The sequence below is a fragment of the Phoca vitulina genome, unplaced genomic scaffold, assembly GCF_004348235.1.
Source record: "Phoca vitulina isolate PV1807 unplaced genomic scaffold, GSC_HSeal_1.0 scaffold7, whole genome shotgun sequence".
NCBI classification, from domain to species: domain Eukaryota; kingdom Metazoa; phylum Chordata; class Mammalia; order Carnivora; family Phocidae; genus Phoca; species Phoca vitulina.
The window spans coordinates 36,418,037-36,438,029 of record NW_022589710.1 but is presented as its reverse complement, the minus strand read 5'-3'; the positions used below and the strand labels follow the sequence as shown (position 1 = coordinate 36,438,029).

The 19,993-nt window shown below is 41.5% G+C and overlaps 1 protein-coding gene across 6 annotated transcripts; it reads left to right on the top strand.

Annotated features, from left to right (window-relative positions):
* The first annotated feature begins 91 nt into the window (after nucleotides 1-91).
* On the top strand, nucleotides 92-19,445 carry ZBTB25 (zinc finger and BTB domain containing 25). 6 transcript variants are annotated; one of them, XM_032405291.1, is made up of 3 exons: nucleotides 92-164; nucleotides 14,637-14,816; nucleotides 17,739-19,445. In XM_032405291.1, exons 2-3 carry the CDS (start codon nucleotides 14,644-14,646, stop codon nucleotides 18,871-18,873), a joined length of 1,308 nt encoding a protein of 435 aa, XP_032261182.1. In that variant the 5' UTR covers nucleotides 92-164; nucleotides 14,637-14,643; the 3' UTR covers nucleotides 18,874-19,445. The 6 variants fall into 6 exon arrangements, with proteins under 6 accessions (XP_032261182.1, XP_032261180.1, XP_032261179.1 ...); XM_032405289.1 differs by lacking the exon at nucleotides 92-164 and adding an exon at nucleotides 918-993; XM_032405288.1 differs by lacking the exon at nucleotides 92-164 and adding an exon at nucleotides 1,004-1,945.
* The last annotated feature ends 548 nt before the right edge of the window (nucleotides 19,446-19,993 follow it).

The following is a 19,993-nucleotide window of genomic DNA, read 5'->3' as shown; positions in this document are numbered from 1 at the left end:
TCTCGCCCGCCCACCCACTCCGCCGCTGGCTGCTAGGGGCACCCGCGGTCGCCTGTTTGTTTGCAACAAGTTTCTGCGTCGGGCTCCGGGGAGGCTGGCGCAACCCGCACCGCGGGGGCCGGCGCGGCGGCGGCTTTACCACCCCTCTCGCCCCTCTCCCAAGGGTAGGCTTGGGACCTCCTCCTCCTCCTGTTTGCACAGCTGGATGGGACTGGGCTCCTCCCGACTCCCCAAGGGCAGGATGCTGTTTTCCCACTCCGTCCAGATGTCAGACCCCTGCCCCGGAGGGCTCAGCAGCTAGGCCTTCCCTCTCGGTTCGTCCCCCGCGTTCTGGGGGCGCCGGCACCCTCGCCCTGTCCCGTGCGCCGCCAGTCGGTCCGGGGTCGCCCATTCCCCGCGCTCCCCCCACTCTGCCTGCCATGGGCCTGTCCGCCTCTGGCCTTGAGTCACTTCCCCCGCCATGCCCCACCCCACCCAGCCCGCCTCCCCTCCCAGGCTCCAGCGGCTCAGCCTCCTTGGCCCAGCGCCCCCACCCCTCTCCCCGCGAACACGCGGGCGCATCCTTCCCCCACCCCCACCCCCGAGGTGAGGCAGTGCTGTGCTTTTGCACACCCTGGGGAAAGTCCCCGGGTCACGCGGTTGTGTGTGGGGAGCCTGTGACGCTCAGGCTCGTCTCCACGCTTCCGCCTACACAGTCACGACTGAAGACCGTGGCGGAGGTACCCCGAGCGCGGGCCGAACCCCGCCTGGCCACTTGAGTAGGCGGGCGGGCGCGCACGTACGCACGCACGCACGCACACTTCAGCCCCCGCGCCCCTCGCTCCCCGGCTACCAGGCGCGCGGTCACGTGGGCCCATCGCGGGGCGGCCGGCGCGGGAAGCCGCGCGAGAGCGGGCCGCAGGGTGCGTGACCGGCGCCGCCGCGTGACGTGCGCGGCGCGGGAGCCGCCCCTCCCGCACGGAGGAGCCGGCTGGCCGCCGCGGCGGCGTCTGGGTAAGCGACGCGGCCCGGCCCCTGTGGGCTGCTCCGGGCTCAGTCCCTCCCGCCGCGAGCCGCCCGGGGCGGCGGCCTGCAGCTGCGCCGGTCGCGGGACAGATGCAAGTAGATGGGGAGAGGGGTGTTTTGGTCCGTTTGACATGTCAATCAGGGCACAGGAGGAAAATGGCACCCGCGAGTGAGCACTGGGCCGAGGATGCCCAGAGCCGCCTTTCGCCGCCCGCAGAAGGTGGCTGCCGGGGCCTGACCCCGCGCGGGAACCCCCGACGGGCCCGCGGCGTTCCCCGGGCGGCCGCGCGAACCCTTCTCGCAATTGGGCGGGTCTCCTGGTGCAAACTGAGAGACGCTGCGGCCACTGTCCTCTCCCTTCCCCACCCCCGTTTGTGATTACCCCGTTTTTAGGGCAGGAAGTTCCTCCCCCTCCATAATTCATTTCTTCCTTTTTTCAGATTATATTAATCTCATTCTGAGTAAATCCAGTTTTTCTTTTTAAAGTTTGTCCGATCGTTAACTGCTTCCCTATCACTTGTTATTTTGAGAAATCAAGCTACTTAGGCAGCACCTAGCGCTGTACTTGGAATTTGACAGCAGCTAACATGTTTCATAAAGTAACGCCCATTTCCCCCCAGGAAATTACATTTGGCACTCATTCTCTTGAGACTCAAGTTTTTTGGCAAAACTGTTGACTCTCACAGGATTTTGTCAAGTGTGTAAAGTACACTTTAGGATGACAGATTTTAAAGCTGAAAGGGGCCTTACAGGAAATCTAGTTCATCCCTCTGTTTTACAGATGAAGACACCCGGCCTAACGAACGTGTAGCTTGATCGAAGCCCTACACTTTTTGAGTAACTGGACTCCAGGGCTCCAGGCCTTGGTTATTGGGGTCTCCACCACACCAGGAGCGCAGTGCCAGTTTAACCCACTCACTGTAGAGACAGTCTGCCAGAGGTGATTATACTTGGCTTGATTCAGATTATTGAGAAACAAGGCTTGGCTGTTGTGTGATGGCTCAGGTATTTTAAGGAATGGGGTTGGCATTATCTTTAGGTGGAATAGATTGCCTATGATGTATTTTGGGGCTCAAAGCCTGACTCCTCCAAAATTCAGCCCTATTCTCTGTAAGAATAACCAACATTTGCAGCACTGGTTGCTTCCTTAGGTTAAGGCATCAAAGTTGTCTTTAGGAGCCTAGATGTGTTTTGATTAAGGGTAAACTAACTATCCAGTATCAGAAATCAGTTCCTTAATAGGGAGCAGGATCCTGGGATAGCACTCGGAATAGATTCGTTCTGATGGCTGGAAGGTTATCAGGAAAGAGTGGAACATCAAAGGGATGGTCAGCAACAAAGCAGGGAGGGGCTTCAGATGACTTGCTATATATACCTTTTTGCCCAACCCTTCCCTTAATGTCTTATTCTGCCGGGGTTGTTGGCTGTTTATTGAGCACCTGCAGTGGCTAGCCACTTTCATAGATGAATTTTGAGTACTTGACAAAAAAGGAAGTAGTACTGTCTCTATGTTAACAAACAACAGTCAGATTTACCTGACTTCTGTGATGCTGTCACTTGCCGTAGAATTCAAGGCTAGATCACTTATCTCCCAAGTCCAGTCAGTGATCTTTTGCATTGTATCTTGCTACCACTTCAAGCCAGGAAAGGGATGAGAGAATCGCCTGTGGCTGATTTATTGGCGCCTGTGGTTGCCCAGAGAGGCTGAGCAGGACTTTCAGCTGCCCTCTTTGCCTTAGAAAATGGAGCTGTGTGCTTCCACCCTATCTCCTGAGGGGAATGCGCAGGAGCCAGGCTGTCTAGCTGGGGAGGAGGGGCCCAAGAGTCTTGGCCGTAAAATATCCTGGCAGGGCAGTGCTGGGAAGTGTTGCATAATGCCCTCCCCACCACTGAACCAAAGTGATTTATTTACTGTGGCCCGTAGGTGGTGCTTGACCATCTTGTTAAAGAAAAACTTGTCCTTTTTTGTAATAATAGGGCCAGAACAGAGTTGGGGGTTTTATATTATTGCAGGGTTTTTTTCTTGTCTTAAAAAAGGAGTGCAGGTGCTCTTATCTTGATAAATTATAAAGTATTTGTACACCACTTCCTGTGCCCCCTTTCTGCTTATTTATTCCAATTGCATGTGAACTTCAATCTTTCGAGAGAAGAATGCTAAGAAAAATACTACTCCAATTTATAGTAACAGCCCAGGTTATGGAGTCGGACCTAGCTTTTGATCCCCACTTTATACTGTCTGCTAGCTGTGTGTTCTAAGCCCACATTTTTCCTCATCTGTAAAATAGAAATAAAAATAGCACATAGTCAAGGTGAGGACTAAACGAATGTACATAGAGCACTTAGCACAAGGCCTTGCGTGTGGTATTTACTCATAACAGTAGCTATTTTAACTAGAACAGAATTATTCCCTCTAGGATAGGAAAGATATTGCTGCTTGAACTTGCTTAGGGAGAGTAGAGGAAGAGGAAAGTATTTGAAATAAACATCAGTTTCAGGATTAGTAATTGAATTTATTCACACATCTGCTTTCCCTTTGCTTGCGGGAATTTTTTTCTTTTCTTTTTTTTAATCTTAACTGAAGAAAAAGTGTTTATATTATTGTTAGTTATTTTTGAAATTTTTCTAAATCATTTCTTCCCTATACATATCAATCATACAATGACATTTTGTTCCTTGTGAAAAACTCTAGGCGCTTTAAGCAAAGGGCTTCATTAACCCATCTGGATAACGTGTTTGTGGAGCATTCTGTGGCAAAGGAAGTATTGGTTCACCTATATTCAGAAATTATAATTATTCTTGTTTGTACTGTATTCTAGGTCTATACTAGCATTGTCGTTATCCAGCTTCCTACTGTCCTTTGAGTACCTTATTTTTTTCTTTCAGAAATGCAGTCATTTTTTTTTTTTTAGTGGACTAAGAAGAATTGTTTATTTTCCTTCACAGGGTTCTGATTTTTTTAAGGTTCACTAGCAATTTGCACTTACCGTGTTAGCACTCTCGTTTGCCTGGTGCTGTGGCTTTATCAGGCATCCCACATGTTGGTTAGATGGTTAGAGATACAGTAGGCTGGCTGTGTCTGGCAACAGGCAGGCCCCAAACTAACGTTTCCCTGTTCCGTTAAAGGTTTCTAGAGCATAACTGCTCTTCCTGTGTCATCTACCACGTCTACTTCTTACCCTCTTCTCTAATATTTTCAGTGATTATTGTAAGCAGATGCCTAGAATTACTGCACATTTATCTCCATATTTTCAGATTTGCGATTTCCATATCATCTTCAGATGTTATGAAAATAGGCATAATGGTGTATGAGAGTAAATACCTCTTTTTCCTAAATACTTTTTTAGAAGAAGTCTGAAAATAGTATGTTCCTCCTCTGCCCCCAGTGTCCAATTTACTAGTTTGAGAGCACTTTTGTTTCTTAGAATCTGGTTAATTTTTTTGTTTAAAGTTACAATTAGAATTACAATAGTTGATTTTTGTTCATTTAATGTAATTGGTATAATTCCCACATTTTGAGCACTTCTTGTAAAATTGCTTCTTTTTCTCTGTAATTTTACAGTGTGAAATATTCTCTTCGGTTTCCTTGGCTCCCTTCTAACACAGTGGTTCTTGACTGAGGCATCATATTAGAACAAGAGCTTTTTAAAAAAGGATCTGAGACTCAGTCTCAGCAATTCTGTTTGGCTTGGTCTAGAGTAGGACGCAGGCATCAGTACAACTCTACATTGAAAGTTTTACAGTACAGTCAGTGGTAAGAGCTACTATTTCGTGATAAAATGATCTCTGCGAACATTCTTTCTCTAGGTTATAAAATGTTATCCCTCCATAATCATCATGTGAAAGTACCATTAAAAAGTTAAAATCATTGTATAAAGTCTGTTATCACGTGGCACTTTGAATATTTCTGCTTTTACCTTTGTATTTATAGCCATGAGTACGTATCTCAAAAAAGCTGTACATATTCCTCTGCCAACTTTTCTGTCTCCTTGTCTTAATGATAATTTAATAATAAAGTCACAGTGGTAGGAACCACAGAGAAAATATCTAAGACTGTTTATTTTCTACAGGAACAGATGTCCTACTCCTTTTGTCCCGTTTTTATTAAAGATTCTACAGGCTGAGAGAATGAAAAGCTGTATATTCCAGGATATCGTCTGGCTACCATAGATCTGAGAGTCCAGTCTAACTAATACAAAAGATTTTTTTAAATAAGTAAAAATCAAAAGATGTTAAATTTCAAGTTAACTTTGAATTAAACAAAAATGGATACTGGTATAAAGCTGTTCTAGTCTACTTAGTTTGAGCTAATCCAGAGTTACTACAATTTAGTTAGTAAACAAGGTTTTATAGTCTCTCAAATATCAATACTAATTCTATTATTACAGTATAAATACCACTTTGATAATAGATACAGCATCTTAAGATGAAGCACTCTTTCATTTGGGCTCTCGTATTTGTAAATGTAATAAAATGATAAATTATTTTTTTGCAACTTCTCTCACTAAAATTTCCACCCAAAATTCTTTTCTTTCCTTTTTTAAGATGTTATTTATTTATTAGAGCAGGAGGGAGAGGGAGAAGCAGGCTCCCCACTGAGCAGGGAGCCAGAGGTGGGGCTCCATCCCAGGACCCCAGGATCATGACCTGAGCCGAGGGCAGATGCTTAACCAACTGAGCCACCCATGTGCCCCTCCACCCAAAATTCTTAAATAAAACTTCTAAGATCTTTCTGTATGCATAGGAAGCTTTAGCTATTCCACATACTAGATAAATTAATATTGATGGTAAAAGAAAGGATGAGCAAAGGCTATATGAAAAACCTAGCTAATAAATTTACAAAGTAGGTTGTATTAGAAAATGTTTTTAATAACTTTGTGTTGTATTGGCTCTATTGACAGATAAAATCTGGTTGTGTTGCCTTAAAATGTCAAAGGTCTATTACTATACAAAGAAGTTTGAGTGAACCTGTTATGTATCTAAGTTGTGGTGTTTTTTTCTTTTAAGCATTTCTGAATTCGTTTCATTTTATAAACTTGGAAAAATTTTCCCTTTATTCAATTCCATATATTTGCAAAATCTGCCATTAGTATGTATCTTAAAAGTTTCAGATGGGGGTTTTGAAGAAAGGGGATGAGTTAAAAGTCAGACTTGAAGTACTACCAGCACCATTTAATGGCTAGTCGTCTGACTTTGGGTACCTCTCCCACCTTCTCTGAGCCTATGGTTCTTCAACCATAAAATGGAACTAGTATTGTACCTGCTCTATTACCTCATAGGATTAAAAAAAGATAGCACGGGGCAGAGATTCTCAAAGTATGGTATGGTTCAGGGACCCCCCAGAGGTTCCTGAAACCTTTTCAGGATCTACAAGGATCTTGCTTTTGCAAGGGCAAGATCTCTTAATATACTTGAATCAAAACAACTTGTGGCAACACATTGAGCACAGAAGCAAAGAACCCAACTGTATTTTTTAAAGTCAGGTATTAAAGAATACTGTAAAATATAAAACGATGCTACCCTTCCCACTTACAAAATATATGTAGTTATTTTTTAGAAAAAAAATTTGTGTTAATATATAATGGGTTTATTGTTATTTTAAATGAATTAAAAATTTTAAATGTCTCACTTTTAATTTTTTATATGGTAAATATTCATAAATACAACCCACATAAGCAACAGCTCTTTGTAGTCCCTAATGCTCCTCTTAAGAGTGTAAGTGGATCTTGAGGCCAGAACTTTTTTTTTTTTAAGATTTTATTTATTTATTTGACAGAGAGAAACACACCGAGAGAGGGAACACAAGCAGGGGGAGTGGGAGAGGGAGAAGCAGGCCTCCCGCCAAGCAGGGAGCCCGATGTGGGGCTCGATCCCAGGACCCTGGGACCATGACCCGAGCTGAAGGCAGACGCTTAACGACTGAGCCACCCAGGCGCCCCGAGGCCAGAACTTTTTAGAACTGATAAAGGGTAATAATGGCTGAGTAGCTCCTCTTGGGACAATTCTGAACTAGAAACTACATTTGACCCTTGAACAGCGTGGGAATTAGGGGCATCAACCTCCCTGCACAGTCAAATATCTGCATTTAACTTAACACCTGCCCCCCCCAGCCTCCCACGCTTAACTAATAATAGCCTACTATTGAATGCAAGCCTTACTGATAGCATAAACAGTCAATTAACATATTTTGTATGTTACATGTATTATATACTGTATTCTTACAATAAGCTAGAGAAAAGAAAAGAAAATGTTATTAAGAAAATCGTAAGGGGCACCTGGCTGGCTCTGTAGAGTGTGCGACTCTTGATCTCTGGGTTGTGAGTTCAAGCCCCATGTTGGGCCTAGAGCTTATTTTAAAAAAAAAGAAAAGAAAATCATAAGGAAGAGAAAATACATGTACAGTACTATACTATGTTTATCCAAAAAAATCTGCATATAAGTGGGCCCATGCAGTTCAAACTGATGTGGTTCAAGGGTCAACTCTGTAACTTGAAAAAAAGCTTTAGAAACTATCAGATGGCATTTAAAAGTGACAGAAATCAGGCAGAAACTGGAATGAAGTCTATACTTGGAAGAAGGGAACAGCAGTGGATGAGTTTCCATTTGTATGGCTTTTATCCTGAGAGAAGGCTCCAATTGGTGACAGGAGGAGCCGGCCAAACTTAGGTTAATAACCTGTAATCTTACTTGCTTGAAGAAAAGAGGACAGAGTTCGGAGTGACCACATAGCTGGAAAGAAAAGGAAAATCCTAGAAAGGATTCTGGGAACCCCAAATATTGTGTATAATTTAGCTTGAATCTCTTGTCAACCCCCTAAACTTACACATATGTCGAACCTCCATACAGCACACCAACAACTAAAAAAACTGAACCAAAAGGGAGGCAGAATTTGGAGTTTAAGTCCAGCCAAGTTAATTGTAACAACAAAGCAAAAACATCAGTACTTTTTGGAAGAATATTACAGAATCTAGAGTCTTTACCACAGTAATCACAATGTCTAGGATATTGTCCAAAATGAAACAGGAAACTATCACCCTAATTAATGGAGATTGACTCCAAAATGACCCAGAGTTTGGGTTTGGCAGAGAAGACTTAAAGCAGCTATTATAACTATGCTCAAGAATGTAAAGCAAAATAAAGTGGTAATGTGTCAACAAATAGGAATTCTCAACAGAGAAATAGAAACTAAAAAGGAATGAGATGAAAATTTTAGACCTGGAAATATAATATCTGAAATTAAAAATTCACTGAGTTTAACAAAAATGACAGTCCGTGAACTTGTAGCTTAATAGAAAGTATTTCATCTGAAACAAATTTTTTAAATCTTTTTATGCTTTTTTTTATTTTTTAAGATTTCATTTCTCTATTTTAGAGAGAGAATCCCAAGCAGACTCCGCGCGGAGTATGGAGCCCGACATGGGGCTTGATCCCTTGACCCTGAGATCACAATCCGAGCGGAAACCAAGAGCCAGACCCTCAACTGACTGAGCCACTCAGGCACCCCTGAAACAGAAAAATTATTTTATGTGAAAGTTCTATATAAACTTCATCACTATATATTAGCATCAGGGATTGTTACTCTAGGTTTCTTTCTTTTTTTTTTTTTTAAGATTTTATTTATATATTTGACAGAGACACAGCGAGAGAGGGAACACAAGCAGGGGGAGTGGGAGAGGGAGAAGCAGGCCTCCCGCCGAGCAGGGAGCCTGATGCGGGGCTCGATCCCAGGACCCTGGGATCATGACCCTAGCCGAAGGCAGACGCTTAACGGACTGAGCCACCCAGGTGCCCCTCTAGGTTTCCTTCAAGATCTAAACTCAGCTCTTCCCTCTGCCTTCATAGTGTGTGAATGGAAGCCATCTACAGAGTACTCTGAGATTCTCTCCTCACCTCAGCCATCTCCTTGCCACTGTCAGAAAGAAATCATTTCTTCTCCATGGCTGACTGCTACACTTAGACTTTTGCTTGTGTTCCTTCTGGCTTCTGGAGATTCCACCCCTCTTCAGCCTGAAAGTCTTCTCTGAGCTGAAGCTGCCCATCATCAGTGTCTTATCCTATCTGTGCCTACCCTTTATGGCCTTTGCTGTCTAACATTCCCTTGCAGTGAAGAGATTTTGCTCTTGCTATTTTCGCAGACTATTGTCAGAGGTCACTAGAAATCTCTTAGTCACCACACTTGGGGTGTTTGTAATAGGCCTCATCCCCATGTTTCTCTGCAGTACTTTCCACCATTGGTGGAGCACTCCCCACCCAGGTTCTTGCCTTTCCTTCACCCCCCGCCCTTTTCCCCCACTCAATGTTGATATGTTTTCTTATTACTCCTCTTCTTGTGTCTTTTTTGTGTTGTTTGGGGATTCATTCTTAGCTTTTTTTCCCCTCCTATTTTACTCAATAGTCCCATCCACTCCTGGTGGCTTCAGCTGTGTAATTACAGAGGACCTCCTCTCCCTGTCTAGCCCTGATCTCTAGAGTCCCAATCCTACATAATGTCTCCATTGATCACTGAACATTTCTACTCAGATGTCCTGGAGTGAACACCTTGAACTCACTGTGTCCAAAATGAAACTTCTCTTTTATGAAGCCAGTTTCTATGCCTCTTCTCTGGCATTCTGGGACCCTGCCTTTATATTGATACCTAACACATGACAGTTACTCTGCAAATATGACCTGAAGGGATGAATGAATTCTTCCAGTTATCCAAGCTGGAATTCTGAGACTTGCCTTGGACTTTATCTTCCCTGTGGCTGACCACATCCAGTCTGGCTGCCAAGTCATGTCAGTTCTATGTCTGGTGTATCTCTTGTATTCCTTCATTCCCACTGCCATTACTTGGATATTGCAGTGGACTTCTTGCTGGTCTTTATTTTTCCATACCTTTCCCTTGCTAATCTTTTTTATGTATTGCTACTAGAGCAATCTTGACTCAAAGGCCTGATGATGATGATGATGATCATGATGATGGTAATTGGTATTTACTGAACACTTACTGTGGCCTCACTATTTCTATGTGCTTATGTGCATTATCTTATTAAATCTATGTAACAACCTGTGAGGTAGATACTGTAATTATCCATATTTTACAAGTAAAACCAAGGACCAGAGAGTTAAGCATCTTCTCAAGATCACACAGCTAAATGACAGAATTGGAATTTTAATCCAAGCTGTCTAATTCCAGAGTCCAAGCTTTAACTACTATGCTGTTCTCCCTCCTGCAAAAACATCTTAACATCGTTCATTTCAAACACAAGTGGAGTACCTTTCAGTTTTACATTCGGTACCCTGTGTGAGCTGACCACAGCTCTTATTACCCACTTACTTTTGGTTTTTCTATGCCAAACTGAGTTCTTCAGTTACCTATATATTCACACTCCTCCCTGTAATTTTATTCATTCTATTTTTTCCTGCCTGGAATGCTATGTTCACCTTCTGCCTGTTCATCTAAATCCAGTTCAAATGGCTTATTTTTCATTGGGTTGCCTGATATTGATCTCCCCTTCATAGCATGTTCTCTGAAATGCTCCTTATGACATTTGCCACTTTTACTTCATATCATAATTACCATGTTTTATGTTTTGTCTCCCCTATTAGCCTGCAATCTTCTTTTTAAAATTTTTTTATTTAAATTCAATTTAATTAACATGTGCTATATTATTAGTTTCAGAGGCAGAATTCAGTGTGTCATCAGTTGTATATAACACCCAGTGCTCATTACTTCAAGTGCCCTCCTTAATGCCCATCACACTGTTACCCCATCCCCTCCTCCAGCAACCCTCAGTTTGTTCCCCATAGTTAAGAATTTCTTATGGTTTGCCTCCCTCTCCATTTTCCTCTTATTTTATTTTTCCTTCCCTTCCCCTATGTCCATCTGTTTTGTTTCTTAAATTCCACATATGAGTGAGATCATATGGTATTTGTCTTTCTCTGACTGACTTATTTCACTTAGCATAATACCCTCTAGCTCCAACCACATCCTTGCAAATGGCAAGATTCCATTCTTTCAATAGCTGAGTAGTATTCCATTGTATATATACCATATCTTCTTATCCATTTATCTGTTGGTGGACATCTGGGCTCTTTCCATGTTTTGGCAATTGTGGACATCGCTGCTATAAACGTTGGGGTTCATGTTAGCCTGCGGTCTTCTTGGTTGCAGCATGTAAGTATTTTTCTTCTGTCCCCAGGCCTTGTATAATGCATGCCTTCAAATAATTTTTTCTTTATTAAGTTTCTCTTCAAAAAATGTTCAGTAAGCGAAGAATTTAACTGTTACTCATAGACCATTAACCACAAGATTTTTGTATATGTGGCTTTTTAGTGTGCCCTTTCTCATTTCCATGTGGTTCAGTAGTTCATTATACTAATGCACTATATATATATATATATATGTCTGTGTGTGTGTATATATACATGTATGTAGATAGATCTGGTGAAAATGTTTATGATCTGAGGTTTGTTTTTTTTTTTTAACAATTTGTCAAGCTGTTTAAACTACTTCAGTTTGAACCATTTCATTGAATCTAAGACACATGTTTTTCACATGGTGAAATCTCCAGCATACAGTTTTATTTTGGTTTTTAAATCTCTCTCTAATAAATCGGTGGTGTTTTAGAATCCGGGTAATGCGGCAAATACAATAAATAGTGACTTTTAGTTAAATGGCTTTTTGGAACAATACTCACAATTTGGAGTTTGGTTTACACTCAGGTCTCTGTAGGTTCTGTTATTTTGTTCCCTCTTATTTCATTACTGCTTAAAGGCTTTTAAAATGAGATGGTAAGGAGTAAGAGTTTTGTTTTTATTTATTTTTTAATTGGGGGAGGTTTGGGAGAAACTTAATGTTTGAATAAGTATAATTTTTAAAAGTAATGTATGAATAGAATTAAAAGCAGCAAGTTGCAGGATTCTTAAAATACAATATTATTTATATAAAATTTTAAAACATGCAAAATAATACCATACCTTCTGAAGGGATACATACAGATGCAGTAGGAACATGATGATGTTACAAGACAGTCATAAACACCAAAGTCTGGATGATGATTACCTTTGGAGGCAAGGTAATGGGTAGTTAGAATGAGGGAGAGATAGTAGGGGGTCTCTACCACATTTGTAATGTTTACCTTATGTGCTCAGGGGTGGCTGGCTGGCTACATGTTTGTCACATTGATCTCTGTACCTATTTGTCTATCTGAAATACTTCGTAATTTTTTTTTAATATTTAATTTATTTATTTGACAGGCACAGCGAGAGAGGGAACACAAGCAGGGGGAGTGGGAGAGGGAGAAGCAGGCTTCCCGAGGAGCAGGGAGCCTGATGCGGGGCTCGATCCCAGGGCCCTGGGATCATGACCCGAGCCGAAGGCAGACACTCAACGACTGAGCCACCCAGGCACCCCCTTCATAATTTTTAAAAATGAGGGGAAAAGGAATACATGTTGGAATGTACTTATGATGTTAAACTTCAATAAAAAGATTTAAGTTCAGGGTGCCTGGGTGGCTCAGTTGGTTAAGTGTCCGACTCGATTTCAACTCAGGTTATGATCTCTGGGTCCTGAGATGGAACCCCACGTCAGGCTCCATGCTCAGCACAGAGTCTGCTTAAGATCCTCTCCCTCTCCCTCTGCTCCCCACCCCCAGCTCGCTTAAGGTCGTTCTCTCTCTCAAGAAAAAAAAAAAAAAAGAATTTAAGTTTAAACAGTACAATTCCCCCACCCTGCTCCCTTGTTTCCCTCCCAGAAGCAAACATTTCACTCATTTCTTTGAATCTTTCCAGAGATGTGTACATAAACAAGAATATATTTCTGTATAAATTTCTCCCCTACCTTTAAAATAACCACTCCACCCCCTTTTGCATAAATAGTAGTCTTCTCTGTACAATTTCATGCTTTGCTTTTTTTTACTTAATATATCTTAGAGAGTATTTCATATCAGTACATTAAATATGTAATTTTAATAAAAATAGATTTAACTTTGTATCAGTAATAATTACCTTTTTTGTTTACCAGTTATAGCCTAGATTTTATCCATTAATAAGTATTTGTTTCTGTATCAGATTTGTGTAAGCAAATTAAGCAGCAGGAAATCTGGATTTTTCCCTAGTTCCCCTTTCCAAACATTCTTGAGGCTTCCCGAGATATCTTGATGTATAACCTGACCATTCCCTAGGCATCTCCAGTTTGTGGGTCATGTTCTCTCTGGGAGGTGGAAAGGGAGGACATTTGGGTTCTGGAGCCCAGTGACCAGGTTTGAATCCCCTGCTCTGCCACTTATTAGCAGTGTGACTTGAGTAAATTAACTCTTTGTACTGATTCAGTTTCTTCATCTGTACATGCACTGAATATTTCCTTTCTTGTATAGTCATATTGAGAGCTAAATGAGTGAAAAGTGCCTGACACACAGGAAACACTGTAAATGTTGGCTAGTTTTATTATATTATTGATCACTCAGCTGTCTGCTGCCCAAGCTGTGGCCAGTCTCCGGACAGCTAACTCCACACTGTCATCACTGACCTCCTTAGACTTTGGTCTCTGGCTAGTGAGGAAACTTCATTCCCTTCTTCAGAAACTGCTCTTTTAGAGAAGGTTCTCCCAGCTGGCCAGTGATGCCCTTTATACGACAGCTGCCTTCTCCTTAAGGCACCGGGTCTGTCTACACAGTCGGGATGAAGCAGAGCCTCCAATCTGCCTGGAACTCTGGCACTCTTGAATCCCTTGCTGCTCACACTAGACTTCTCTGCCATAATTCTTATGCATGTTTTTCCTCATGCATGATTTTTCCAAGACCAGTGGTCCCATTCTGTATTGTTCCTTCAGGAGCCTCCATGCTTGTATGTGTCTGAATCCAGTTAATATCAGGGTTTAGGCTCTTTCCATTGGGTTCCCGGGCCCCATGTAAATCATGGGATGTGGCTTGGTATCTATTTTAAGGGCTCCTGCACATACTGTGACTGATCATGTTTCCCAAACATACCGTATGATAGTTAGAGGGCCAGTGTCCCCTGAGCTCACCGGGCTCCCTACGGAGCACTGACAGCTCTAGCCCAGCCAGGACAGTGATATGGACAGTTAGAGCTAACACATGAATAGCAGTTTCCATTACAAGGTGCTTTTCACATAACTTAACTCCTGTAGCTCTGAGGAAGGGGTCAGTATGACTAGAAGCACGGTCACATAGATAAAAAAAGACGGCCTACCTTTTGCTTCTGTGTTACTCATACCAAGCTACCTTCTTAGATGAAAAAAGACCATATTTTGCAGTTTTTTTTTTCTTTTTTTTTTTTAAAGATTTTATTTATTTAACAGAGAAAAAGACAGCCAGAGAGGGAACACAAGCAGGGGGAGCGGGAGAGGGAGAAGCAGGCTTCCCGCTGAGCAGGGAGCCCGATGCGGGGCTCGATCCCAGGACCCCGGGACCATGACCTGAGCCGAAGGCAGACGCTTAACGACTGAGCCACCCAGGCGCCCTATTTTGCAGTTTTAATGAGTGGATTTAATGTTAGCTAGGTTTGGGGTGAAATTAACAGTATTAAAAACTATTAAGTAATCTCATTTAAATTTAGGCCTCCTTGTACTCTGTAGGTTTGTGTGAACTGTAGCTAATTTTGTAAAAAAAAAAAAAAATTGTCCTTTTTCTCAGAGCCACAATGGACACAGCTAGCCATAGCCTTGTCCTTCTGCAGCAGCTGAACATGCAGCGAGAATTTGGTTTTCTGTGTGATTGCACAGTTGCCATTGGAGATGTTTACTTCAAAGCCCACAGAGCAGTGCTTGCTGCTTTTTCTAACTATTTCAAGATGATATTTATTCACCAAACAAGGTAAGGATGTGCTTTTGTAAATCAGAAGAGTTTTTAATGTTGTGATATAGCTAAGCCTTATTATAACATCATTTGGGGGATTCTTTGTTATGGGGTCACCTTAAGAAGTGTGTGTGTGTGTGTGTGTGTGTGTATATATATATATATATATATATATATATATTTTTTTTTTTTTTTTTTTTTTTTTTTTTTTTACACATCCAGTAATTCATCTCAGTGTGTAGGATCCATGGTGGAAGATAAAAATGAAAACAATAATAGCTAAAAGTTACTGAAGGCTTAGCCCATAAGTATTTACCTAATGTACATTCTACTATTATCCATACTATTTTAGAGAAAAGGAAACTGAGACTGAGTCAAGTAACTGGCCCATCCAGGATTATACAGCTAGTAAGTTATCCTCAAATGCAGATCTGTGCTTTTAACGATCTATGTTCTGACTCACTGAATTGTTGATATCTATTCTATAACACTTTCATAACAAGAGTATAATGTCATAATTCTACACACCTTATATTCCATATTACAGTTCAGAAGACATTTGTTTCAAATACTTTTTTTCAAAAAGTGTTTTGATTTTTTGAATGTGGATTATCCCAACATGATGGGTATGTAGGGAGTGGGCAGGAAAGTCATATTCAGATTCTGAACTCTTAAAGAATAGTTTTAATCCACCCTAGGTTGAAAGGGATAGAATTCTCTCTGTTTTTTTTAAATGACCTTGCATGAAATACTTAGTAGTCTAGCCTCAATCACACACTTTCATTTACCTGTTCATTCATTTAAATATTTGTTGGGTACTTACATGTAAGCACTGTATTAGACCCCAGTAACAGGCTAGTAATGCTCCCTATCCTCAAGGAGTTAGTTAGTTCATAGTTTAATAGAGAACACATGTAAAGAAAAAAATTGCGGTGTAATTGATCTGTCTGTGCCTCAGTTTCCTTCTCTGTAAAACACTGGCATAGCATGTATACTCACCCCATGGTGTTGAGAAGATTAAATGGATTAATAATATTAAAATGCTTAGAACAGAGCTTTGCCCTGTCAGCTACTGTTATCAATAACTAATGTGATATGTCTATAACAGAAGTGTCGTACAAGGTAGAGTGGAGTGTCAGCAGCCCTATTTTAAGGAGGTTGGAATAGGCTTTACAGAAGCCCTGGATCTTGAAGGATCAGGAGGAGTTTTTTGGATATTGTAAAGGAATGCAAGAAAGTACATTGCAGACAGAGGGAAAATTGCATGAAAACATAGGCAGATATGAACCGGGCTAGTACATTCAGGAAACAGAATAGACCAGAATGGTTGGAATGCATGACACAAAGTGGGGAGGAGGTTGGAGTGGGGGACATGTAATGGGTGGTGTCAATGTAGAAACTAGATTAGGAACAGTGCCTTCACATCAGTCTCGTCTAAAAGCTATGAGTTGGTTCAGCTCCCAAAGCGCCTGTTGGGAGCCAGGCACCATGCTAAACTAAATCCAAGAGATACAAAGGTGTCAGGCCTGCTACGTGGTATCTCTGTCGAGCAACTAAAAATCCTCAGTTAACAGCTCTGTGCTGATATAAAAAACCCCTGCCACAGACCCTGGAAGTGGGTGTGTGAGAGCTAAGATTGAAACCCAAGAGGGAATCCTGAGATAAGGGGACTAAAGAAATGGATTGGCAGCATCTGATACCCTGTGCATTCTGAAGCAGACAGGAACGTTTGCTTCGGGGAAGGTAAGTCCATTGACTGGTGCCATTGTTCCCTGACGTCCAACACTTCCCTCACGTTCTCTTTATCCTAATTTTGCAGGGCGTTTGCTGATTTCTTGTTATGCTGTTATTTCTATTATCTGAATTGTAGATTCATATTTAAAAATTGAGCTTGGGGTTATTTTTAAAGTTTTTCAAAGTTATACCTATATTCATTTGTGATTTGAAGAGTAGATATATTACTATAGTTTGGAAGCCAAAATAAGATTAGTATAATTTAAATTCTAAATATTACCAATTTTAATAGATCCTTTTAAAATTTTAAATATTTTTTATTTTGGTAAAATATATACAACATAAAATTTGCCATTTTGACCATTTTAATCATACAATTCACTGGCGTTAGGTACATTCACAGTGTTGTGCAACCATCACCACTTACCATTTCCAAAATTTTGCATCACCCTAAACATCAACTCTGTACCCATTAAGCAATAACTCCTCATCTCCCCCACCTGACCCCAAGCTCCTGGTAAACTCTAATCTACTTTCTGTCTCCATGAATTTGCCTATTATAAGTGGCACCATACAAAATTTGTCCTTTTGAGTCTGGCTTATTTCACTTACCAAACGTTTTCCAGGTTCACCCATGTTGTAACATCATTCAGAACTTCATTCCTTTCTTTGGCTGAATAATATGCCACTGTACGTATATGCCACATTTCGCTTATCCATTCATCTGTTGATGGACACTTGGGTTGTTTCCACCTTTTGGCTAATGTGAGTAATGCTGTGATGAACACTGGCGTATAGGTGTCTTTTGGGTCCGTGTTTTCAGTTCTTTTGGTTATGTATTCAAAAGACTGTTAAGTTCCTTAAGCGGGAGGTATCTGTTTCATTCATTATGTTTTTCCTCCCTGGCACCTAGTATAGTGCCTACCACTTAGGAGTCACTAATTGTTCAACTAATCAGAATATCTGTGTGTGCTTCCCAACTTTAGGCGGTAGGTTGAATACATGAAGACTTGTTGCTGGGCCATAAAGCTGGTGTACTATGAATGTTTAATTTTCTGTTGATATATTTCATCAAGGCAGATCGCTGAGTCTGAACTTCTTAGGAAGAAATTGCATTAGCCTAAGACTGTATAGTGCTAACCAAAAGGCCAACTGGTCATTTTATCTTGTGTGGGTCTGTTTTTTTTGTTTGTTTGTTTTTAACAGTGAATGCATAAAAATACAACCAACTGACATCCAGCCTGACATATTCAGCTATTTGTTGCACATTATGTACACGGGGAAAGGGCCAAAACAGATTGTGGATCACAGTCGTTTGGAGGAAGGGATTCGATTTCTTCACGCCGACTACCTTTCTCACATTGCGACTGAAATGAATCAAGCGTTCTCACCAGAGACTGTGCAGTCCTCAAATTTGTATGGCATTCAGATCTCAACGACCCAAAAGACAGCTGTCAAGCCCGGGCTGGAGGTCAAGGAAGCTCCTTCCAGTAACAGTGGTAACAGAGCTGCTGTCCAGGGGGACCACCGCCAGTTGCAGCTCTCTCTGGCTATCGGGCTGGATGACGGCACTGCAGAACAGCAGAGGGCCCGTCCTGCCGCCCAGGCCTTGGAGGGGCGCCAGGAGCCCCCAGTGTCCATCAAGCAGGAGACATATGACCCAGAGTCTGCGCTCTCCCAGAGCCACCCCTCACCCTCATCCGAGGTGACAGGCCCCACTTTCACCGAAAGCAGCATCAAAACACACTTGTGCCATTACTGTGGGGAACGTTTTGATTCCCGTAGTAACCTACGGCAACATCTCCATACGCATGTGTCTGGATCCCTCCCATTTGGTGTCCCTGCTTCCATTCTGGAAAGCAATGACCTTGGTGAAGTGCATCCACTTAATGAAAATAGTGAGGCCCTTGAATGCCGCAGGCTCAGCTCCTTCATTGTCACGGAGAATGAGCAGCAGCGTGACCACTCAAACCAGGGTGCCACAGAGCCTCTGCACATCAGTCAAGTGGCTTTGATCTCCAAAGACACAGAGCCAGTAGAATTAAACTGTAATTTTTCTTTCTCAAGGAAAAGAAAAATCAGCTGTTCCATCTGTGGTCATAAATTTCTCCGAAAAAGCCAGTTGCTAGAACACATGTATACACACAAAGGTAAATCTTACAGATATAACCGATGCCAAAGGTTTGGCAATGCGTTAGCCCAGAGATTTCAGCCATATTGTGACAGTTGGTCTGATGTCCCCCTGAAAAGTTCTCGCTTGTCACAAGAGCAGTTAGATTCACCTTGTGCCTTAGAGTCAGAGCTCACGCAAGAAAATGCAGACACTATCCTTGTGGAGTAGCAGTTTCTCCTTCATGATGTTTATACCCATTCGGAAAAAGAAAATTCACATGCATTTTTATTCATGAATTATTTTCCTCCTCCACTTCAATTAACTTTTTTTCTTTACCATTGATTCACAGTTTTAAGGTTGTATATATGAGGTCTTCTTATTGTAAGATATACATATGGCTATTAAAACGTAGCCTTCAAGTAAAGCTATGAACATTCATAAATCACAATTTAGAAATCAGAAATCAATGTAGGAACTATGGAACTTTAAATATTTATAGAATTTCTAAGTTGTAGTGAATCAGTAAAACCAAATTGAAAATGAAGTAAATGAAATATTTTTTAAAGAACATTGTAGACTATCACTTTTGGCTAATTTTTCACATGAATACGCCACTATGAAGACTATTTAAAAATATTTGCTGCCATATAGGAAGTTAAAGTTATTCTAATGCATAACTATATGTTATAATCTATACAAATTTTGCTTTAAGGCGTAGCTATAATCATAAGTAGTTTTAAAATCACTTTTTTTTTAGATTTTTTTTTTTTTTTTTTTGGACAGAGAGCGATAACAAGAGAGGGAACACAAGCAGGGGGAGTGGGAGAGGGAGAAGTAGGCTTCCCACTGAGCAGGGAGCCCGATGTGGGGCTCCATCCCAGGACCCTGGGATTGTGACCTGAGCCGAAGGCAGACGCCTAACGACTGAGCCACCCAGGCGCACCTTAAAATCACTTTTTACTTATTAGCTCTGCAGCATCTTACCTGGCTTTTATTTTTTGATATTGAGCATACCTCATTTTTAATAAATATTCTAGTGAAAAGAGAGAAAGGGAGAAGATTCAGACATTAAAATCCTATGGAGAGAAATAGGAAAATTCATATATACAGACAAACATAGAGACAGATTCAGATAGATCTACACTGACCAACACCCAGTGTTGTTACCTTCACCTAGAGCATTTTCTTAAAGACCATAAGAACAATTTGAGATTTTTTTTATGACCAGAGGTTTACATCAGTTTTTAAAGAAAATGATAAAATATAAATTATCTTTCTACTCTCAGTGTCAGAGGATTTTCTAGGCTGCCCAAGTTGATGTTGATTTTCTAAGTGTCACTTGAAAAAG

Excerpts from the sequence above, each read along its gene's own strand:
- ZBTB25 (XM_032405287.1), top strand. The coding sequence starts at position 11,127 with ATGTTAGCCTGCGGTCTTCTTGGTTGCAGCAT. Across the intron at positions 11,159-14,636 it reads GGTCTTCTTGGTTGCAGCAT|AGCCACAATGGACACAGCTA; the intron begins GTAAGTATTTTT and ends CCTTTTTCTCAG. Across the intron at positions 14,817-17,738 it reads ATATTTATTCACCAAACAAG|TGAATGCATAAAAATACAAC; the intron begins GTAAGGATGTGC and ends TGTTTTTAACAG.